General features: G+C 36.1%; 1 protein-coding gene across 5 annotated transcripts; it reads left to right on the top strand.

Annotated features, from left to right (window-relative positions):
- Window positions 1-3,210: 3,210 nt before the first annotated feature.
- On the top strand, window positions 3,211-21,099 carry onecut. 5 transcript variants are annotated; one of them, XM_066392791.1, is made up of 5 exons: window positions 3,211-5,243; window positions 13,560-13,632; window positions 14,870-14,893; window positions 17,094-17,206; window positions 17,979-18,108. In XM_066392791.1, exons 1-4 carry the CDS (start codon window positions 3,908-3,910, stop codon window positions 17,203-17,205), a joined length of 1,545 nt encoding a protein of 514 aa, XP_066248888.1. In that variant the 5' UTR covers window positions 3,211-3,907; the 3' UTR covers window position 17,206; window positions 17,979-18,108. The 5 variants fall into 5 exon arrangements, with proteins under 5 accessions (XP_066248888.1, XP_066248887.1, XP_066248883.1 ...); XM_066392790.1 differs by having other exon boundaries at window positions 14,870-14,895; window positions 17,084-17,206; XM_066392786.1 differs by lacking the exon at window positions 13,560-13,632 and having other exon boundaries at window positions 3,213-5,243; window positions 14,870-14,895; window positions 17,084-17,206; window positions 17,979-21,098.
- Window positions 21,100-23,496: the final 2,397 nt, after the last annotated feature.

Genomic DNA, 23,496 nt, shown 5'->3' with positions numbered 1-23,496 from the left:
TAATCTCCTTCACCATAATGTCCATAAAGTACCATAAGGTTATTGTGAAAATCCTCAGCGTACTGATTATCTTTCAAAGGCACATAGTTTAAATTTGGTGTCGAACCCGAAACTTGTAAAGCATCATTCAAAAGGGAAAAACGATAGAAAAAAATACATTTTTTTATAGTTCATTATATTTCTAGAAAGTAAGTATTTGCGTTATCAGGCTACTTCAATTCACTTATATTTAATACAGTAGTGGCCATAATTATAGCATCTTTCTAAAAATTAAAAAAATCATAAGCCAGACCATTTCAACCTGGCACGAGTTTATAAAATATTTATCGGTTTGAGTTCCTGTTGTTTACAGCATTACACATTCCAACATTTTCTTATCACTTAAAAATCTACACATTTTTTTAGTTTGAGTTGGATAAATTTATAGCAATTTTTTCATTCTCGCCTTATTCATTGCTCCTTGCGACTTTTTGATGAATATTTGTGAATTATTTGTTAGTTATTTAGTCTTCTTTATTCATTTTTGATAATGGGTCGTGGTAAAACTGTCTTGTTAGCCATAAGAAAAATTATAATTTAACGTTACGAAGATGAAGAGAAGCAAGTTGATAATGTCAATATTTGCGTCTGAATAAATCAATCGTTTCCCGAATTATCAAAAAATTTAGCTTATTTGGGTAAATGACAGTATCAAAAAATTCTGGATGGGTCAGGAAAACGACTAGAAAGACCGATAAATGCATAATTTGGGTGTCAAAACAAAATCTATTTTTGCCATTAACGGCAAATTAAAGCCACCCTTAAAGAAATGGGACTTACTACGATAAGTTCAAGAACCATAAGAAGAAGGTTACTGGATGGTGGTCTTTTTAGTCAAAAAACCCGCAAAAAAGCTATTGTTCTTCAAAAAGAATATGTTGGCCCGATTTTACTCTGCTCAAAAACACATTCAATATATGCTAGAACAATGGAAACGAGTAATTTTTATCGACAAATCGAAGTTTAATTTATTTAGAAGTGATGAGCCTTCTTATGTCAAACAAACTGAAGGATCAAAACTTGACAAAAAATTGATTACACCCATTGTGAAACACGGTGGCGTTTCCATTATGATTTGAGGATGTTTCTCTGATTTTAGCGTGGGTCCCCTACAACATATAGAGACATATGGACCGATTTATGTACAAGAACATATTAAACAACAAATTGGTTCCTTATTTTCATGATACAATGCCCTTAAAAAGTATTTTCCAGCATAACTACCCCAAGCACAAATCAAAACTCATCACAAATTGGTTACAAGATCAAAACATCGATCTTTTGGCTTGGTCTTCACAGTGACCAAACTTAAACCCCATAGAGAACATGTGGGATCATGTTGACAATAAAATAAGGCATAAAACTTATTTTATTGTCAACTGTATTTATATCAAATCTTAACGAACTCTTCACAGAACTTCAGAATACATTTGACATGTGCTATATCCAAAAACTAATTGAAACCATGCTGCGACGATGTGCAAAAGTTATCAAACAAAAAGGATATTACGCCAAGTATTAATATTAATTATTTTATAATTTTTTTAATTACTAAAAATATGCTTTGAAATTAAAGTTATTATATTTTTGTCCAGCTCAATATTTATTAATGTATTTATTTTTTTATGTGTTAAGAAAATATTGTCCTTTTTTTAACCATAAATAATAAAGTAGTCAACGAAGATTGTATTGTAAATTCAAGTTAACTGAAATGATTTTGGCGAAGTAATTTAGATTTTTTAAAAGTTGCTATAATTATAGCCATTACTGTATATGAGTAAAATACACATGAAACCTACAGAAGGACTAAGATACACAAAGTAAGTTTACTTAAATATGTATTTGTAACCAAAGGTAAAGGAATTGGCGATCAATAACATAGTAATTCATTTAAATGCAAATGGAGGATATATACCATCCATTATTACACAATTCGAAATTATGGTTTTCCATTTTGTTAGAGTTGTAAATTGATATTAGCGGCAAATTTGATAATGTGCCTGAGGCGCACAAGAGTAGCTCATCCTTGATAAGGTTTCCCAAGTGCCACTTTCCCAATAGCTATTAGGCGGTTAAAAGGACTTTCAGCTTATGTTCAAAGCTAGTCTTAAAATAATTTGATACTGGCAAATTTATTCAGGTAAGTATTTCTGGACTGGGGAAATCTGGAATCGACGTTTTAGATATTAGTCTAAGTTTTTCTTCTTTATTTCTTGACTAGTATATAATGACATCATATCAGCTTGTTCTCAAAAGGCTCATAGAAAACTCGATACAAATCAATAAAAAATGTCTCTAGAACCCTCTGATGTATTGACCAGTCAAAGGCAAGGTAGCCATGGAAGTACCTATGTAGAGTTCGGCTCTTAGTGTGGTATTTACTGCTGATAATAAATACCAGGTATAAAAAGGGGGTTAGGAACTGAAAACGGTCGTTATGGGTCAATAATGCAACAAAGCCTGCAGCAATAAGAAAACAAATAGGACAGCGTTGCCATACTCGCTAATATAGTGGCAAATATAATGGCAAACTATAAGATTTATTCCTGTTCTTACAACTAAATTTTTAATATATTCATCGGGGCCCTCAGTAAAGAATAAATATTATTCTCAGTTAATTTTAACTGAGTGTTTGTTAAAGATGGCCTCCTCGACTCGAGCTACTGTGCCTTCCACGTTCAATTCGGAAATTGCAGCTCGAGTAACAGATCCATTTTTTCCACGTAGAGCACATTCGTGGACCTTTCCGAAACAACCTCGAAAATTTCTGCGTTTTGTGAATTCAAATCGCGTAGTAAAAGTTTTCTCACGACCTTATTTCTTAAAATTTCAATTCTTTCCGAATCTCTGCGAAAATTATGGACCTTTTTCAAATTTTAAAACGACATGTTCTTGAACTTCAAATTAAGCAAATTTGCTCTGATTTAATCGACCTCGTATCGTTTCTGCTTACCAACATTCCTATGGTTAAGCTTCGGACACCCTGTATACAAATGAGTCTTCTATGAATGCGCAGTATGAAGTCGGCTCTTTAAAACTAGAAATTGATAAGATCATCGCGAACAAACATGCGAGAAAATGCCGATATTTTTGAATTAAATCGGAGTGAACCAGGAGCCGCAAAAATGTTTCAAATATGTGTGATCTATGTTGCGCATGGTTTGGCAACTAAGCCCGGCGGCTTTAATGCTCGCAAAAGGGCAGGCCCTTAATTTCAAGTTTCGGACCTTGCAGCTCCAAGGACGAGAAAATATCTGCGTGGAACGACTTAATGTAAATTCGAAATTTGCTTCAGGTAGGCAGGGTTTTTCCCACCATTTGCGTCCCGGCTGGTTCCCTTTGTTGTGTCCGGCTGCATATTGCGGAAGCTTGTTGTAACTTAAACGGGGTGGCATAAAGGGCACGTTAAAGGGCCGAATAGTATATTGTAGTGACGCAGAAACCCGAAGGCGCAGCACGAGGGTACGAAAGAACGCGCGCACAAAACCACCTGGCGTCGCCCGCTCCCCCATTCAATTCAGTATCGACCGGCTGCCAAGTTACAATTTCTCCACGGATTCATACTAATCGAAATCGAAGACCAATAACTAAATATCGGGTACGAGTGCGGGGGGTTCCCAATCGAAGGGAGCATGCGAATCCGAAAGATAAGTCCGAATCAAAGGGCCGAAAAGGTCTCTATTTACAAATAAAGATGAGATGGCTTCGTTCGAGTGTCGGTCAGCGACGTCTTAAATACATAGAAATAGCGAGTATTTTACGTTGTTTTAAGTGTCAGTTTATGTTTATCCTTTCGATGGAAAAGATGTGTTAGTGTGACTATTGTTGGCAGTAGGGGACGTTGTTATGAACGTCCGAAGGTATCCGGATGGTAAGCGGTCTAGATATCGCAGTAAATGCTAGGCGACCCATCAAATATATTGTGATGGAAAATATTGGAAAGATGATCGAGCAGCAGTCACTCCGTGAACAAGCGGTCGATTCGTCGAATGGAACAGCGCACACGCACGCTGTCATAACGGGAGGAGGAATGGAGACGCGCGTCGTGACGACTATGAGGGTCCTTTCACGCGCCGTGGTGGAGCGTCGTGTTGTTAAACAGGAGGAAGCCGATGGCCCTCTTTCCGTCATTGTGCAGCCCCAAGAAGAATCTAGGGATTCCGAACTTCTTAGTCCCAAATTGTCGCCAAGTTCGGTAATGATAGATGCTAACGAATACCGAAATCTAAATCCGGAGCCAACTTACCAAACACTGACCACAGTGAATGGCAGGATGTCTCCGGCAGCTTATAGTCCTAGTTCCTCATATGCCACACTCACTCCCCTGCAACCTTTACCGCCCATTTCCACCGTATCTGATAAATTTGCTTACGGCCATGCCAGTAACGTTACTGGCTCTTTTACCGTTATGCAAAACAATACCATACAAGGTATTGTGGGCTTAAATTCCAGTACACCCTACACCATGAACAATATTGAAATGACTCCGCCACACAATTATTCGTCCCCAACAATGGGCATGCAGCAACAATCTAGTCCAATTAGTCCCCAAAGTGCTTACAGCCAAAATGGACTGGCTTCACCTCAAAAAAGTATGTCCCCGCAAGGCTACGATTCCCCCTATGGTGCGAGACAAGGTGATATAGTGAGTCGAACATTGAACAGTCCTCAATTAAGCCCACCGGGCTCCGGTTCGCTAAATTCGCCGGAAGGAACCTTAGTGACTAGTTTTAGTGGACAAACGACTTTAAACGGGCTCGGGTTGCAGAATCATCCCCCGACTCTAGTTCAAATCGCTCCACCGCAACGCGATTGTTCACCTTCACCTCCAGTGGTTACCTTGCAGCAAACGCCTCCTGGACCCCAACACCAGCAGCACTCCCAGCAGCAGCAAACTCAGCAAACCCTTCAGATCAAGAATGGAAGTCCTGGATCTCTGAATGTTCCTTCGATTACGGGGGATGTGGAAGAAATTAATACCAAAGAATTAGCTCAAAGGATAAGTGCAGAATTGAAAAGGTATAGCATCCCTCAGGCGATCTTCGCCCAAAGGGTGTTGTGTCGGTCGCAAGGAACGCTGTCTGATCTTCTGCGGAACCCCAAGCCTTGGTCCAAGTTGAAATCGGGAAGGGAAACGTTCCGACGAATGTGGAAATGGTTGCAAGAACCAGAATTTCAAAGAATGTCAGCTCTCCGTTTGGCAGGTACGTATTGGTTTGTTTGAACTTCTTTGAGGTAGAGTGTGGTGGTCATTAGTTTAGTTTTGTAAAGGATAAAAGTACAGTATGCCAAAGATTGAGAAAATATACGCATAGGAGACTATTTTTTACGAATCTGCACAAAATCTAGTAAGAAAACTGAAATGTAGGAAATATGTACAACACGTAGAGTATTACTGATTTGTTGAAATTGGCATTAGGTACTGCTCACATGCCTCTGTTTTAGATTTAATTTATTATTTTGTAAATTAGTTCATATAAGTATTGCGAATTTGGGTACCTACCTATCTAAATTCCAGTACAACTCGTTACTAACTCGTGTGCAATCTCATTTTAATGACTCACGTGCTGGTAAGTCATTAGTATGTCAGTTACTACTTTTTTTTTCTATTACTCCTTAGTTTTATAAATGCAAAATATCGTTCTATCCATAGTTTTGCTTAGAAACCTATCAACGAAAATTTAAATTAAAATTTTTCATTTTTAATATATTTAATAATGTCTCCTATAACTATTAAATCTAGATTATTAAATATCATATTCACAATGAAACTTATATCAAAGCTATTATCAAAAGTTACAGGTTAGTTCAGTGTCATTTGAAATGATGAAAAAACGCGTATCAAAATTGCAAAATTCCGCACTGATATTTGAATACCCTGTAGACTTGGATTTAAGCTCTGGCACGTGCTCTAAATAGAGCCGTCTAACTTTTAGCTGATATCAAATCTCAAGAATGAGTTTTTTTGTTTCAAATTTCAATGAAACAGTTTCATGGAGGGCTTTAGACATATACTCAACTCTTTGTTAGGAGTCGAATTTTGCAAAAACGCAGGTCTCCGAAGGTCCTGCAAAGAAATATTTAAAAGCACATCAATCTTGTCTTTTAGAACACCTGGAGGAAACTCTCCTTGTCATCGAATGAAATCCATCATTCTTCAACTCTTCACATTTTTCTCTTCAGGGCTATTTTTTATCTCAATAGGCAGTAACTACTTCATCCTCCTAAATATTGTGCAGGAAACTTGATTGAAATTAACCATATCCTAATTTAAATTTCATTTCCGTAAAAAAATCCTAAACCACAGACTTCTTGTTCAATTTGGCAACGTCGTCGGAAAAAACGGTGAATATGCACGTCGTTGTCATTTCCTGTTTAGTCAAAATAGTCAGTGTAAAAATTATGGTAATTTGACGTCTTTTGAGGCGGATATTTCGATATGAACGAAAACCCCATATGAATTTTTTTCATTACTTTTCGATCACCCGTTGGGCTTCCTCGATGAACACCTGAATCACTCTGTACACGGTATATATTGTTACACGATAAACTGTTGTCTTGCCAGTGGCGTACATAACTATTAGCTCCCGAAAATTGAAATGAAAATGCTTGACACTTCGGAATGTCGTACACGTGGCAATTTACGATTGTCACTGTGTTGACGCCATGACTACATTTCTGGGCAAGACAGTCAATCTGGATTTAAAAAAAAGAAAGAGACCCGACTTCCTATATTTTCCATTCCTGTAATTTTTTGGTGAAATTCCTGGAACAACTACGCCCTTCGTTTGCAGCTAAATTTGGCTGAACCTATATCGAGAAAATGTTATTTTCATTGATATTCCCATTTCCACCTCTGTAGGCATTTTTCCATGCAGATATCGAAATTGGTTTTAACTGCATGCCACTTTAAATTGGAATGACTTTATAGTCGTTTTCAAAAGAGCTTTGCAAGGACCATCAATATGAAATATTCAACGCAGTTTGGATTTATTAGTTGCATATTTGAAAACTTGTTATTGTTTAGTAATATGATTTGTTGTTGAAGGATTTTTATGTCCTGTCTATAAATAAAATTTGACTGCAAGGCTATTTTAGAAGATTTATTGGTATGGAGGATTTTGCGCAAGGACTGATGGTGCCATACTACATCATACTATATCATACTACCTCATACTACATTATTCTATGTCATACTACATCACACTGTAAGCAGAGATAGGTGGTTTTGCGTAGCTGTTATTTTTTTTATGGTTATAGACAATAGTGTGACATCAGCCACCTTTCCACCTTGTAGGTTAAAAGGATTTTTGCCTGCTTCCGACCTTTAAGACCATAACGGGGTCCCGTTGTTGTTTGGGAACATCAACCCAAGTGAATAGAATCAAATAGATTTATTTTCTGCAAGAAATGGTTTGGAGTATTTAGCGTTTACGCAAAAGTGGGTGCAATGATTATGAAGTGAGTACTAAAATTCGAAATAGATATTAAAAATAAAATTACAAAAGAGAATGAAATTGGCCATAAATAGCCACAAGAAAAGCTGATAAACGAAGATATTAAATGTGACATGTGAATGAAAGAAAAACATATGGAACTGATGAATAGTGCACCTACTCTATCCAGAGATGGATAAGTGTTTGATCCATTTTTTCCATATGTTGGTTGATTCGTTTTTCAAAACCAATGTTTTTGCCTAATTTCTTGAATTATCCACCCTGTTTTGCGGCTATTTATGCTTAATTTCATGCTCTATTGATATCTAATAATCAATTGCAGCCAGTGGAACGACCGCAAAGCAGATTTACTCGCAAATTTTCATTTTGTAATTTTATTACTTACTTCACACTCATGGTGTCCACTTCTGCATAAACGCTAAAAAATTGCAGACTTCGACCCGCTTCACCACCTCAGACTGAATTATTATATAAAATAACACCTACAGTAGTTTTAGAAACTTTAAGGGTTTTCATTGTAAATACAGAAATACAGACAAAGCAAAAATGGTTGTCCGTAAGTACACGTTGGCCGAGGGCTAAATGTGGGAACATACAGATGTTAAGGGAGCAATTTTAAATTAGTGTCTGACACAAACACTTCAATGACAATTGTTCACAATGCATAAAATAAACGTTTTTTTATTTCTTTGCTTTTATAGGTAGCAGAATTTCTATAATAAACCGATGTATAAACCCGAAAATTAGAGTGGTGTTAGAGCAAAGAGAGAAAAATTAAGAAAAACGCGGAATGCATTTTTCATTTCTCTGCACTCCTGCATTTAAGTCTTAATGATTAATGGATGTCAGCACAGTACAGCATATCAACATTTGTTAGCACCACCTGAAGCCATAACACCTCCATTATCTAATGGGCCAACTAGCGATAACGCCGCAGATGGTTTAAATGAATTCAGGTATCAATAATTTGAGGATTCTCCCAATCATAATATTGCTGTATGTTTCATAAACACATTCTAGACGGTTACTGGAATCAGTAACAGTTGCCGATAAATGAAGCTTTGTCACAAGCCACTAAATATCGTTATCAAATTTCACCCACTATGAACATCTGCGTGTACCCCTAAGTTAGTATCCGGACTGTGATTAGATTGGAACCCTTGTTTTACCCACCCAACGCCTAAATTGATGTGGCACGTGCGGGCGGTATACGCAGGTGTGGGTTCGAAAACTTGGTTACACGTAGACACCGAAAAAAATATCAAATGTGTTTTTTAAGTTCTACCACCTGTCTCTTCGGGTATTGGATAGTTTTAGCATGGTACTAATTACGGTATTTAATGGATTGCTAATGTTAGCATTAATTCAAGAACTTTCTCCTGAAAGCACTATTGTGAAGACCAACTGAAAGAAGTTAGATGTTGCACAAGGTAAAAAAATAGTAAATTTACTACAACAAAGACGAGTAAAACGCATAATTTTTCATTCTGTGATTAATATCGATTGAAATCCGTTTTCGTTTGATTTTTTTTTACTGCCTTTTTTACCGTTTAAAATTTTTTACTGCTTAGGCAGAAAAAGCTTTTGTTGTCGCATATCTATGCAGTTTGCAGTGATTGAAAAAAAATTAATGCCTAAGCAATGAAATATTTACTGCGTTATCTGTAGTGTCACTAAAAGGTCTTAGTTAAACTTTGATTGATCTTTAAAGATCACTAACTTTTTCTTCCTCTTATTATTATTTTTTGGACTAAATTGCAAAAATTACCGATTTTTAATTAAAAAATGTTTCATTATCGGCTTTTTACATCAGCCAAAATATCTCGTACACAACTTATATTGCCTACGTTTTCCAAACGAAGTGAAACTACAATATAATTTTGGCATGGTACTTCTAACTTCTTCCGCATCATTTTGCAGGCTTTATCAACTTTCAGTTACATAAAACGCGATTCAAATGTCAGAAAAAAGCAGATATTTTTTTTCAATTTTACTGCTCCTTTAATGTACACTTCATTTCATATTCTGAAAGGAAAGTGAACCAACGAAGGTTGGCTTCAAGGGTGTTTAACGTATTCAGCTCATTTTTAGTTATTTTAAATATGACCTATTCGGAAAAGGAATCCAAAAAAGGGAGGGACTCTTTTGGGTTCTTTTAACCTCTTACTCTGATTTTTTGCAACTAAACAGAGCTTGCTTATAGAGATATATGTATATCCAAAGGTTTCAGGTTCAGGATAAAGGTTCCAAAAACATTTTTACGTATCTGCAAAAAGTAACCATTCTGTCCAAAAATGTCCAAATTTTTTACTCGTTTACTCCGTATGTTGACTTTGGCTCATAAATAGAATTATATCTAATTTTTTGCTTAATTTGTTCAATTATCTGCGGCATTTGATGCTCAGTTTCATCATTTACGCTCAGTTTCGGTCTCTATTTATCTGTAATAATCAAGTGCAATCAATGGATAAACTGCAAAGCAGATTTGATTGCCAAATTCCATTTTGTAGTTTTATCACTTTTTTCATATTCATTGCACTTATTTTTGCATAAACCCTAAAAATTTCCAATTTAAACTATTACTCGCAAAAAAATAAATCTTTTCATGAAATTCACTATCGTTTGATGGTGATGTTATTTAATTTTGATTGATTGAAATTTAATCGTTGCCTGGTGTTGACCCTTCACCGTCACTAAGATCCTGATCAGTATGATGGTCATTATGTATCTATATCAGGCTCCAGTTAGGTGGAGTTCGATGACTTGCCAAATTAACGATGGTAGGCTTTTTGTGGCATTGTTTGCACACATACATTGAAAAAGGCTGCCATCTTCTGAAATCACTTGCGCCAGTAGTGACCACTGGTGTAAAGTTTTTCAACAATTCAAAAAGCAGATTGCCTGCATAAAAACATACGAATTTGCATAACTCGGAAAGTTTTCTTCGGAATATTTCTCGATGCATCATTACGTTCTACGCGAAAGTGGGTCCTAATTTTCACCTTTTTAGGTTTTTCTAGCTTTTTGCTACTCCTTATTGTATGTATTTAACAGAAGTAACACTCAAATACCGACAAAGCGTAGAATTTTGGATATCAATGAAGCAAATATTGACATATTCGTACCATACTTCAACATTTTAAGATATGCATGGAATATAAATGATTTTTTATCATAGGTGGGAAATCGCTTCCCGTACGAACATTTGCGAGATAGGCATTATCACAGATCATGAAATAGTGTTTTTATCAATGCCAATTAATTGCCATTAATATGTTAAGTGACATTACTGCGGAGTAGGAGCAATGGGGACTGAGCAGTCGTAATAACCACATCAGTCATTCGTCCAAACGATGAGCTTATCTGAAGAGAGAGCCTGCCGTTATCAAGCATGAGCAGATCTCGAGGTCACTAGAGGCTTCCAATAGATATATCGATTTGGTTTACATAATGAGCAAACATTTTCCAACCAATGAATTTTCGTATAAAACATCAAAGGGCCCCTTATTTGAATTGCCCCAGAAACATGCCAAATCCAAACATTTCTATCCAGGTAAAAGCTAAATTTTTGAGCTCATACCTGGATAGAAAAGCGAGCCTTCAAAAGCTGTTCTTTTCGTGCGAAGGTGAATCATCCCGTTGATATCGATTTTTCCCGTACCTTCGTTATTCAGCACACGAGGACAGCGTTGCCAGAGTTATAAGAAGTGTTCCACATTTTCTGGAAACTGGATCGGCTGATGGTTATCGGAGATAAAATGGCATATATGACGTTTTTGGGAGTTGTGTGGGGAGGAATTTTGAGCCAAGATAAGCCTTTTAGTTTTAGAGGAATTTGGTAAACTCTGCTGATAAGTAAAAGAAATAATTGTAGAATAGAACATGCATTTCAACAATGAGTTTAGCGAGAATCTGTTGTGGTCAGAACACTAAGACAGCCATCATTTTCTTGGCATTGCAAGGCCAAACTCCCTTGCTAATCAAAATCTATTAATTCAAGAGGTGTGTTGGATTTACTTGAGCCAATCAATACATTCTGACATTATATGATTGCCATCCAGGTCCGGTCTTCGAATCTTGCCAGAACTTATTTCATCAGCTCAACGTAATTTTTACTTTATTTCCTCATAAACTAGAAACTTATAAAGAGAATCAATTATAAACCTACGTCTTCGGAAGGAGGTTTTGTAGTTTAGCGGTGTTTAATTTCCACCAGTGCTGTTTAACTTAATACCGGAAAGTGCTTCTTTCGTTCTCTGCAGGGCTAATTTTCATTAACTTTAGTTGGTAGATAATGATAAATCGTCTTTAACTCACTGATGGGGTTTCTTGTCTTTGAGCCCCCTCCAAGGAAGTCCCATTTTCTTTTCCTCATTAACCAATTCGCAAATTAGCGTTTCCTTATTTTATCAGTGTCTGCGATACCTATTTCAGTGTGACTCACCCCCAACGAAAACTCGAGCTGGTTTATATCTGCCACAACAACACAATACGTTAATTTTGTTTGGAATCCATCTCCAAAAAAGGCTTCCCAACATAAATGTATGTATTTGAATTGCCGGGGAAAACGGGTTTCGACTAGGGTGCCTACCCCCTTAAATACGAGGTCGCTAGTAACCCTTTATGCAGCACGAATAAATAATTAGTAGCTGTCTATTCGTATGCAATATGAATTGAAGTTAATAAAATAATCCCTGTTAGTGAAAATTATGGTTATTTTAGTCTTTTTTAAATAAATTTCCTATATGGAATTGCATTAAGTAAACTTACTCAAGAATACTGTTTAATTGCAACGTATCCAGTACCAATCCCTATTTTTATCCCTATATCCAGGCTCTATATTAGGGTCTATTGTTTTTCCGCGTGGTTGGTGTAAAACAGGCATTTAACGTAACATTAAAGCAACAAACTTTCAGCTCACGAATCCTGTACAGTGGAAAACAGTTAATATGATGAATTTAGTTTTGACTCCTTTTCACACCCGCAATGGCGTTATAATCTGCAAAAGACCAAAATAGGTTCTGAAATTCTTGATTCGATGAAGCGTGGAGCTGTGAGCATCGAGAAGTTCTGATCGTTTAGACAATGTTTAACTGTAGCTACTTGTATCAAAATTCAAACGCCTTCGGACAATCGAGAAAACTTGTATATACATTGGCATCGAGCCTAGCAGTACCGTTTGTTAAGGGTGCTAAGAGGAATGTGAGATGCGTTTCAACAACATCCAGCTGACAATCAGTCTGGTTGTAGAGAAGGATACTTTTAGCTTAATCGTAGGGGTAGGCTTCTCCTTTAGTCTCTCCTTTGCAGATAGTTATAGGGTCGTCATCGGGCGGATGCTTCTTCTGGAATTTTATCCCGTCACTACTTGTCTCTCTATTCCAGAATCCGGTGCTTCTTAGTGTCAGGTTAAATAGAGTTTATTTACTACGCACCGAAACTCTCTTGTGCTCACTAGTTCAGTGGATTTGACATTAACAAACCTAATACCTAAAGATGTGGAAGTAGCGTAGTTAGAGAAAGAATATAAGTATGTTATCGATAGAAGACTTGAGAAACGGTGATGGTTTATTTCAGCACATTCAAGCTTCACATTGGATTATACCAAAGTTTATATGTTGGTGATAATTAGGAAGAGCGTGATAATTCCACCAAATCGCACCCTGCTGACTGTGACCTAAAACCATATCGCATAACTTTAAGGTGACTCAGATTTCAAGTAAAGTACGTTGTGGCCTCAGATATAACTAGCTCTACGGGCAACTTGGACAAACTCTAATTGCTATTTCACCATAACTGCTTCTTTTGGTGTCCAAACTCACTAAGTTTTGTTGGTCATTGGTCATTGGTCATTTGACTACCCATGTATGGCCAGAGAATTACTCTTGACCATCGGAATCGCTGCAATAATAGAGCTGTTCCTCTCTATGCTTCCGAAAGATATTGAGATATTTGAAAATGTAATTTAATTTTAATCCTTATTTTTAGAGACGTTATTGCTTCCTCTATACCCCACATATTATACTTTTTGATGTTGTTGACTACTCTCTTGTTTCATTGCAGACTGCCAGACGCGCAATGTAAACGTGAGGGCAGTCAACAGCAAACGAAGGAAATCGCCACCATCACCATGCTTGTGAGTTTTACTTGTCACTTGATGTTCCAATGTTGAATATTGCATGTTCTGTATAGGAGAAGAAACTGCTTTTGCTCGAAATCGAAAATGAAAGAAGTTTCTTGTTCGATTTAGTCTGGAATAGTTCAGAAAATGATCAATTGGAGAGTGAACCACTCTCCTATTGAGTTCACCAACTTCATGATCATTCGTTGTTTACGATACAAATTTTCATAATCAGAAAACCTAAGAATACTGTTTTGAATATTATTCATTGCTTGTTTAATGTTAGAATGTTCTATGTGGCATGTTTTGTATTTAACGTCAGCTCAGCAAGATGATTGCCAAGATGAGTTTTTCAGGCGTTTTAAGAATTAATTGTGTGCCTCATATTGTCAATTTTGACAAATTTGCTGTTGAAACACATCAGAACGTTTTGGAGACCCGCTTGGAACCATTATGAACCTTCCATAAGCAAGACTTGAAATGCCCATGTCAAGTCTTTTGAGAAATGCTGCGATTCTTGATAAACTGAAATAAGCAATTTTGTAGCTTTTTTGAAGCCTTCTAGGCAATCGTTTTACTGTTTTTTTAAAATATAATATTATTGAAGGAATTGGCGCTAGTTTTCGCAAATGTACTATTAATATTTTATTTAAAAACCTTTACCATTAAATCAGAAATTAAAAAATGTATATTATCTTGGGTATAATGGAAGTATGTGTCTCTTGGAAAAATTCACTTTCCAAAGCATAAAACTTCGGAAAGCGCCTGGAAAAGAGGTTTCATCTTTCTGGAACTTCCCCTTTGACCTTGATTTAGCGCAGCCTCTTTCATATTGCCGGTTACTCCAATTTTTGTTTACACATTAGACACCTACTTGACACACATCAATCACATAACACAAATGAAAATATATGATATCTGGATCGGTATCTATTTCTCTTTCCGTAAACAACAGAGGCGGGAACATGCTTGAGTTCATCGAAAAGGAATTGATTGCTTACATTTTTGCACATATTACTGGGTACATATTCGATAAACAAGAAAATGTCACCTCAATTGACGCTTTCCATGGTTCCATAAATCTCCTTTAAGTAAACTTGAGACGTACTTTGCTCAATTCGATATTTAAAATTCAGGACCGTCAAATTTAACGCTGTAACTGAATTAACCTGTATGCACTTCATAAACATGTAATCGAATTACACAATTTTCAAATAACGAGCGAACTTATTAACATATTTTTTTGTTTCAGCTGCTCAGGTACCCCAACGAGGCAGTGAGTAACTTGAGTATATTAGAGTAGAGGTAGATTCAGTAGTATAAAATTAACAGGTTAAGTCATTGAGCATAAGGAACCTAATTTCTCATTAAAGCAACCATATCGCAACAGAACTAAAAATTTCAGTATGTCTCCTAATTCTAGGAGCTCCCAAATTGCATGTGCCTGTCTGTGTGCGAATATGGACAAGCACTCAAACATCCGAAATGTTGTTCTTCAGCAAACACGACATGCTTTCACAAATATTCGATTTCCCCGATTAAATCAATCAGCATAGAAAACTCCAGGGCCTTGTAGCTACCCCCTTCGAAAATTGACTTCAAAGAATTGAAGTATCTGTGTCGTTGGATTCAGCTCGTGGTTCCTGGAAATCCTCAAGCATGTTCAGTAATTCTCTGAGTACAGTTCACAAGCAAATAGGTCAATTGTCGTTTTATTGAAGACGCAGAAACTTAAGGTTTTCGGTCATAAGTCTACGTTCTAACAGTATTGCCATGTTCCCACGCATCCCAGACCTTAAATTTCGGGCTCAAAATCGCGTCGCGGTCAAAACTCCAGCTCCGACTCTTTCCTTGAGCAAAACTCGGGATTTACGATGGTAAGGGCGAGGTCGTATACCCCCTCCCTGCAAAACTATACTTTTGCCATTACCTTCAGTGTCTGTTAGTCAGTAAATGTTCCTTAGTTGCAACTTTATCATATCTCGATTTGTTGCCTCCCATAGCGACGATCAACTTTCTCGAAAATGAAGCGTTTGCGTCAGGAGATACGTAGTTGGCCAGCAACGGCTCATTATATCAACTGATTTTACGAATATTGGAAAATGGAAAATTCCGCTCTGTATCCCTTTATGCTTCCGTTCATATGAGACTTCATTCGAAATCAATTTGACTAACCTGGACGTAGACAAGATTAGTTATAGAGTTGATTGATCAAGCGGATCAAGTGGAATCTTCGCTGTTGCGGATCGTAACACGACGCGACCTTATCGGTAAACTTTTTATCTTCCTACTTGGTTGACTAGATCTCTCAGCTCGAGGTCTGGACATAACCTGGTCATGTTACACACGAAATGCTGCCACATAAATCAATTGCAGAAATTCAGAGGTTCAGACGGGGTGGACAGAATTTTCGAATTTTTACCGTTAGGGATCATAAAGTTTGGTAACTTTATCATCAGAGTTTCTGTGTATAGAAAATTCAGTCGATTAATCAAAGCGAATACCTCAGTATATTCAGACAAGATGTATCTGATCTAACTGGACATGGGCAAATTTATCGATCGTACGTTGTAACACAGACATCCTTATAATTAACTCCTTTCCTCCTAATAATTATAATGTTTTTGCTTGAAGCTAGATTAGGTGAAGTGTCCTCAATTGGTAGCTAAGGAAATATTTGCTATTATGAATCATGATATTTGGTATAAGGAAGCTGGGAATTTGGATAAAATTTTTTGTCATCAATTTGAGCTAATCTGATCTGTCTCAATTAAAATCATATCATTAGGCGCAAGACGAACAATCAACTTATAAAATATTCGCTATTATAGATACTAAGTAGCCTCACTAAACGACCCAGCGGTGGCGAAGCCAACGCGAACGGCAAGTGGCGAATAGAAGTTCCATGCCATTTGACTGTCAGTTTCCTAACGAATTCTTTTGATTGTTATATCAAACCGCGTTGGCACTAGACGAACGAAAACCAACGAACACAACCGAACACGATTGCAATTGACCAGCGTGTACTATTTAACGCATGCGTGTGTTGCAGTACTAAAAAAAATATTTGCGTATGTGCGCCCGAAGATAGCCGTTTATGCGCTGTGGAATGGACTAGTACTTGAAGTTAGCTTTTCCATAAGCCCGCAACTTTCCAATAAATGTCCTTAAAAGTTTCAGCATTTCTTTCGGGTTCGCTGGCAGCACATTGTGCCACACACCACTTTAATTAATGCTCAGATATGAAACTGAGTACAAATTGGATTAGGTACCCGTATCAGTACTGCATATACCAAATATACCTGTTAATTTTAGACATGTATTGTGAATCTTATCGGAAACTAATCGCAATTACATTTTCGATGCAAATATGCTTTCGAGGAACGTAATGAAGATGCTTGATTGGTTTCTGAAACCACAGTTCACTGAGGGATTCCTTCATATTAATAATATTCTGTTTATTGGTTCCGAATTAGGTTGCAAGCGGAAAGAGGATGCTACGAGCAATACCGAACAGATGCCTACACCCAAGAAACCGCGGTTGGTTTTCACCGATCTCCAGAGGCGTACTCTACAAGCTATTTTTAAGGTATGGTTCCACCCGTTAATCATTGACTTGGTTCCTAGAAACATTTCAACATCATTAAAGTTCTCATCATCAAAGTTAACAAAGAGGCGAAGACGACGAATTGAGTTTCTACTTTAAACTACATACTAAGCGAAAACTTGCGTTCCTCATCAGTCTTCAGCTTGTTTGCGAAGCTAACTCAGCGACACACATAGCAAACGTGTATTTAGTGTTCAAAATGCAGCGCCAACTTACGGAGGAGGGAGTTTTAAAGGACTATTGATTTTCCGTTTATGGCGCGAGAAACTGTACATTGTATTAAAAATAAAACGGTTGGGAACAAGACGATTGATGAAATGACATTTGATTATGGATGTTATTTAATAATTGACCGGCTCAATAATAATTCATGGAAAAATTTGAAGGAAAGTGGCTAGACTTGCTGTTTCTTTGTGAAGAGAAGGCAATCTTTAGTATATAGGTCATAACTGTCTTCTAAACCTTACTCCCTGCACCCAAGAATTATCCACTCTTATGTACAGTGTGCCCCAATTTTTAGCTTAAAGCAATGATCTCAAAACCTCGTTTAGAACAAACATATCATACGCTCACCGATGGTCTTATGCCCACCAAAAAACGTCCTCGAATCTAATGTGTTCGCACGTCATCTTCCCGTAGGGGATTAACTTAATATTGTTAGGAAGAGAGTAATTCCTCTTAACAATATGAATTCCAGATAGATGTTTGTTGTGCGGACTTTCTGCCTTTTGCACTGATACAAATTTACTTTTAGGAAACGAAGAGGCCGTCGAAGGAGATGCAGGTAACAATCGCACGTCAATTGGGTTTGGAGCCTACAACAGTAGGCAACTTCTTCATGAATGCGCGAAGGCGTTCAATGGATAAGTGGAAAGATGAAGATCCAAAATCTGCTGGAGGAATTCATCAACAGATGTCACCAGGCATGGACGAAGACTTGGATCAAGACGGGGATATGGACAATGATATGGATGATCAGGAGGATGTCTTGTGACATGCATTCCGGGATCGTCACTTACTACTGCTGTGACACTAATTTTTTTGTGAAGAGCCATATTATAAATACTTAGATTCACGAGATAACAATTGTGTATTTGACCTTTTTAAACGTTTTAAAGACACTTATATTGCTAATATTAGAATGATTTCGCAAATTTGCCTCCGAATATTATGACAATCTTTTGCACCCTTCTATTTATTTGAATTCATTTTATGACCTAATGACACGAGCGATGCGTGACACTCGGGTCAACAGTAATAACCAACCAAAAGTGGCGAAATTATTATTTTAAAGCTGCTGTTTTGTTACCCAATAATTCATCAAAAATTGATGCAATTGAAACCATGAAATATAACTACAAATAGCCTTAAACTTCGGAAATAAGTAAACAGGAACTGGGAGAACACATTAACTGGCAGGCATAAAAATGGGATATACAGCGTTTTCAATTCTTTTTGCTAGAAGAAACACGCAAGTCCTACGGCTAAAGCTACCTAACTGCATGTTCCAACGAGTTTTGACTGTTCACCAGATACAACTTTTTATTGAATTTATTTGACATTGTGTTTATATTTTTGTACTTATGCGTACTTAATTTGAATGTATACATCTTCCTTGTTCCTTATATTAGTTTTCGCACGTTAGATTTGAAAAGTTACTCATGCCATATGATCTAAGTCATTCATTTTTAAGAGTATGTTTAGTTAAAATTTGAAATATTTTCCTCCGGTCTAAGCAGTATTTCAGCGGAACTATTCCTGACCTGTCGCCTACAACTGCGGGGGACGCAATCAAGAATTCGTATTCTCGGATCCCGCGCCGCGGATTCATTTCGTCCGTCACAGTTGTCGGCCGACCGTCCAGTTCCATTGGACAACGGCCGAGATAACCGGAAGATATTTCCGATTGTAATTTGATCAGCCGTGGAACTTTTCACAGGCTCGTATATTTAATTAGTTTAAAAAAGTTTAAAAATGCGTATTTGTTTAGTGAAAACGCAGATTGCCATATTTGTGATATGAGTAAAGGGGATTTTAACTGCGCTTTTATATGTTTCTGTAAGTTCATCGCTCAAGTTGTCGAGAATTTTAGGGAAGCGATTAATTGGATTTTTCACCGATTGTAAAATTTCTAAAATTCAAATTAAGGAAATTTTACGTTTATTTGACCCTCTGTATATGGGTGTAAAATACTTCTATACCTATCTAAAGTAATAAACTTGGAACTGTGTTAAACATATATTAAAGACAATAATTCTAGTCATACAATTACCAATATTTTCTTTCACTTAGCTCTGATTATCAAAGATGCTGATGATAGAAGTAATCTCCCATGTTTCTTGATGCTAACTAAAGCAGCAACTAGAGGGTCCAGTGTTGTTTACTCGTCATTTTCCTGCGGCACCTTCACAATCATTGCCGTTGAGTCATTCATAATAACTATTCCGCGCATATATTGACAACCTTGAATGCGCCTAGTGATCAAGTTGAAGTGTAGGGAACGGTGCAATTGTGGAACGTGGATCTGCACTCTGCACCGCCTACAACGGCGATGGGACCAATAAATACACCGGATCCTTTAGTTACCACTTCTATGATTTAATCTCAGTTAGCGTTGAGCAATGCGGAAGGTTAGTTTAGCTTTAGTACTTTCGACAATGTTTGCCACAGTTACGAGTGATAAGGCGAGAAGCAGTTCAATGGGCATTGCATCGCTCCTCAACTCGATGTCATGAATCATATTTGGTACTTTTGGACTTTTTTTCACAATTTTCCTCGTTTTGTACATTTATACAGACATAAAATCAGTTTTTTTAACCAGAATTGTACACTAAAGGAATGAACGCACTCGAAAAAAATTTAATTCAATTTAGATCCAAATGAATTTTCTCTGTTACGCTTTGTCAAAACTGATGCAGATACCTTAAATGCCTCAGCCCTAGCAAATTTGTGCGATGGATTTAAAGGAACATTTTTGGATTTGTTACTTATTGTTTGTTTATTTATTATTAAACTTATTTATTGTGGCTTTAACGCATTGTATTTATCAGTAGTTGTCTTCGAGACCCACAAACACCTACCGAAATAATAAATTACATTCCAATTGTAGCTGCATTTTCAATTTTGGCTGTTTTATACGAGTGTACCTCAATTTATTTTGTAAAATATTCTAGTAAAACTGTATTAAATGTACATAAAAATCTTTTTTTTTTGTTGTTTTTGACGTAACCTTACTGTATAGAGTAATAATTTATACGTAGTTAGTTAGCTGACAGTTTCAAACAGATTCTAAAAGTAGGATTATGATAGATTATTTAATATGATTTGTGTACTTCTATAGCCATCCTTAGTCGGTTCAGTTTCGCTTTGATCCGTGATACAGTTCTCTATTTAACACAGATCAAAGGAAAGAACGCTGTAAAGATTTTGTACTTCGGTTGTATAACTATATATTTTGGTAATGAATGTTGAACTATATTTTAGCACAAATAACCGTCTGCGAAACAAGCGGACTGGTTGAAAATGTACAAAAAGTAATATCTTGTTACGTAGATCAATAACAAAGCAAAGCTTTGACATCAATACGTATCGTGTCTAGCAAAATATCTCTACAAGACAATAGAATGATGCACATGACACTATATATCATGCATTTGTATGAGTTTAAGCTAAAATCGCTGATTTTATTATTAAACACTTTCACTTCTCACTTTTTTCCAATTGGAAGATGTCCAGTATTGGTTTTAATTCGTATAATTCAATGATCCCAAGAATATTTGTATGTGTTATATTTCACGTTTGCTCTTGTTTTCATTATAATTTTTGTCGTTTTTTTTTACCATTCCTTTTTCCCAGCCTTAATTTTTGGGATCATTTACACAAGATTTCCCCTTCATGTGTTTCCGTTGGGTTTGGTTATGATTGAACAAAATCCCAAACTTGGGAAGGAATTCTTGGGTAATCTGTCAGGATAGTTATTAAAAGAACCTTTCAAGCTACCAAAATTTTAGTACAGTGTTACAAAATTCATTTTCTAAAATATTTTCTATGCATTTGAGGCGAATTGTTCACCTTGTCTTTTATAGTTTTTGCAAAGAACGCTTCGCACATAAGTAGACTAGGGAAACCCTCCGGCGCTTCGAGATCCCTCCGGGGGACTCCGGGCGTCTAAGCCCCTAAAGGAGACCGCTCCACCAACCTCTACTTGCATGTGAGGCTTTATTCCCAAATCAAATGTAACAAAAAAAATTCAATTTTTGCTTAATTGTTAAATTTTATTTTGCCTTCTTTCAAGATCAATAAAAAAATCAGCCATTTCATGAATTCATACTGAAGTTTCACGCATTATGTTTCAGCTGCCAGATAATTATTAGCATGGCGATTTTGAGATACCAAAGGGAGAGTATATGTACAGCGTGACTGAAACTCGATGCTCCACGCATTTTATGCAAAATCGGCTGGATATAGGAAAATAACTTTTTATCACGTTCTATGGCATGAATATTTATTTGTAAAGTTCTTAGTTTTTGAGCTATTAAATGAATTTAAATTTATTGTATATTTTTACGTGAATAAACAGCATTTATTTTTCCGTTTTTATTAATGTAATTAAGTTTATCCAAAAAATATTTTAGTGCTTTCTGGAAGAAAAATGAAAAAATAACTATTTTTTAATGATTTTATACATTTTTTGTTGCTGAACTACGTCAATTGTAAAAAAGTTTTTGTAAAGCCAAAAAGGGTGTAAAAACATTAAAAAATAATTTTTAAATTTTTTCAAATAATAAAAAATGTTTATCAAATAAATCAACTTAATTACATCATTAAAGAGAGGAAAATAAATGCCATGTAATACTATAAAAATTGATTAGGTGTCTCATTAAAAATTAATTTCGTTTAATAACTCGAAAACAGTTTTACAAAAATCTGCAAACGCCCCTGGCTTCTACAGTAAAACGTTTATAAAGAACCATTTTTAGTTTTTCGTTAACTTAAACAACAATTTTCAAAATTCCTCCGGGCATCGGAAACAACTGCAGATAGTCCGATTCCCTTCGGACTAAGCCCAAAAATCTAGCTGGTAACACTTATTTTACTTTTTCCTATCTATCACCGTTCGATGTGTACCACGCAAAATTAACGAAAAATTGCCACCCTCTGCAGTCTCGATCAGCCTCAAATTCGGTCCAATATTCAAAGCATCTCCAGTATCTCAAAATCGCTTCCTTCAGACTTTTTAACTAAACCAATGCAGTTCTTATAAAAAATTCCGCTTGTAATTTCTCAGTGAGGCATTGGTATTAAGTTGTCTACATAGTCATATGCAAAAATTCATGATCTAATATAAACCAAACAGACCATTTTCACCTACGATCAACCATGATTTTACCGTAAGGTCATTTTTCTATTATTGCGTTGATTGTAAGTTCAGTGATAGAATACTATATAGAACTGTTAAAAATCTTTGTACATAATCGACAACAAATATTTATATAATACTTAGTATTGTTGGGAACACTTTTTGCTATGAAGTAACGTAATTATCCTTAACTTCAAAAAATAGTCTGCGTCTTGGTTCAATTAAAATAGAAATACCCAATTAAGCTGATGCTACTGACACATTCCTAGTATTTTTACATTGATAAATATTTTTAAAAATTTTCTGTTCCAAATTTGTACAGATTAGTCAAATTTAGCTACTTATTCTACGTGCAGAAGGGTTGTTGGTCACGAAGGTGCTGGTAATATTTTTTTACTCCAAATCACCCGAGTTACCTAAATTGACCCCCGAAAATTAACAGAAATTGAAACTACTTATTTAACATGGAAATGGCAAGGGATGAAACAACTCTTTTGTAGATAGAAGGAAATAACGAAACAAATTTCAGATTGATTATAGCATTGACACAGCAAAGCACAGCAATGTTAATATAGCATTGTAGCTACTAATTAATGAATACAACGTAAGAGAATACCCATTTTGTAAAACCTATTTGTAGTCGCTGTAGAACTTCTTACTTGCAAATTTCATGATATTTTCGTACCAAGCAAATAGGTAATATTCGAGATAAAATAAGAAATCCATCAGTTTTTCATACGTCTGTACATACAGAACTCTTAATCTGGATATTTTTATTACTAGTGGCATAAAAGTGGATACTTAGGGATTAAGAAGGAATTTGTTTCGTAAAACCGAAAACATTCTAATCTCATTTGACGTATTTTAGTAAACAGTTTATAATACTCGTTAGCAAGTTATTAAATGTTTTCAC

The sequence above is a fragment of the Euwallacea similis genome, chromosome 8 (assembly GCF_039881205.1).
Source record: "Euwallacea similis isolate ESF13 chromosome 8, ESF131.1, whole genome shotgun sequence".
NCBI lineage: Eukaryota > Metazoa > Arthropoda > Insecta > Coleoptera > Curculionidae > Euwallacea > Euwallacea similis.
Note: the sequence above shows the minus strand (reverse complement) of the source record. Positions and strands in the feature narration are given on the sequence as shown.

Excerpts from the sequence above, each read along its gene's own strand:
- onecut (XM_066392786.1), top strand. The coding sequence starts at position 3,908 with ATGGTAAGCGGTCTAGATATCGCAGTAAATGCTAGGCGACCCATCAAA. Across the intron at positions 5,244-14,869 it reads GTCAGCTCTCCGTTTGGCAG|CTGCTCAGGTACCCCAACGA; the intron begins GTACGTATTGGT and ends TTTTTGTTTCAG. Across the intron at positions 14,896-17,083 it reads AGGTACCCCAACGAGGCAGT|TCCGAATTAGGTTGCAAGCG; the intron begins GAGTAACTTGAG and ends CTGTTTATTGGT.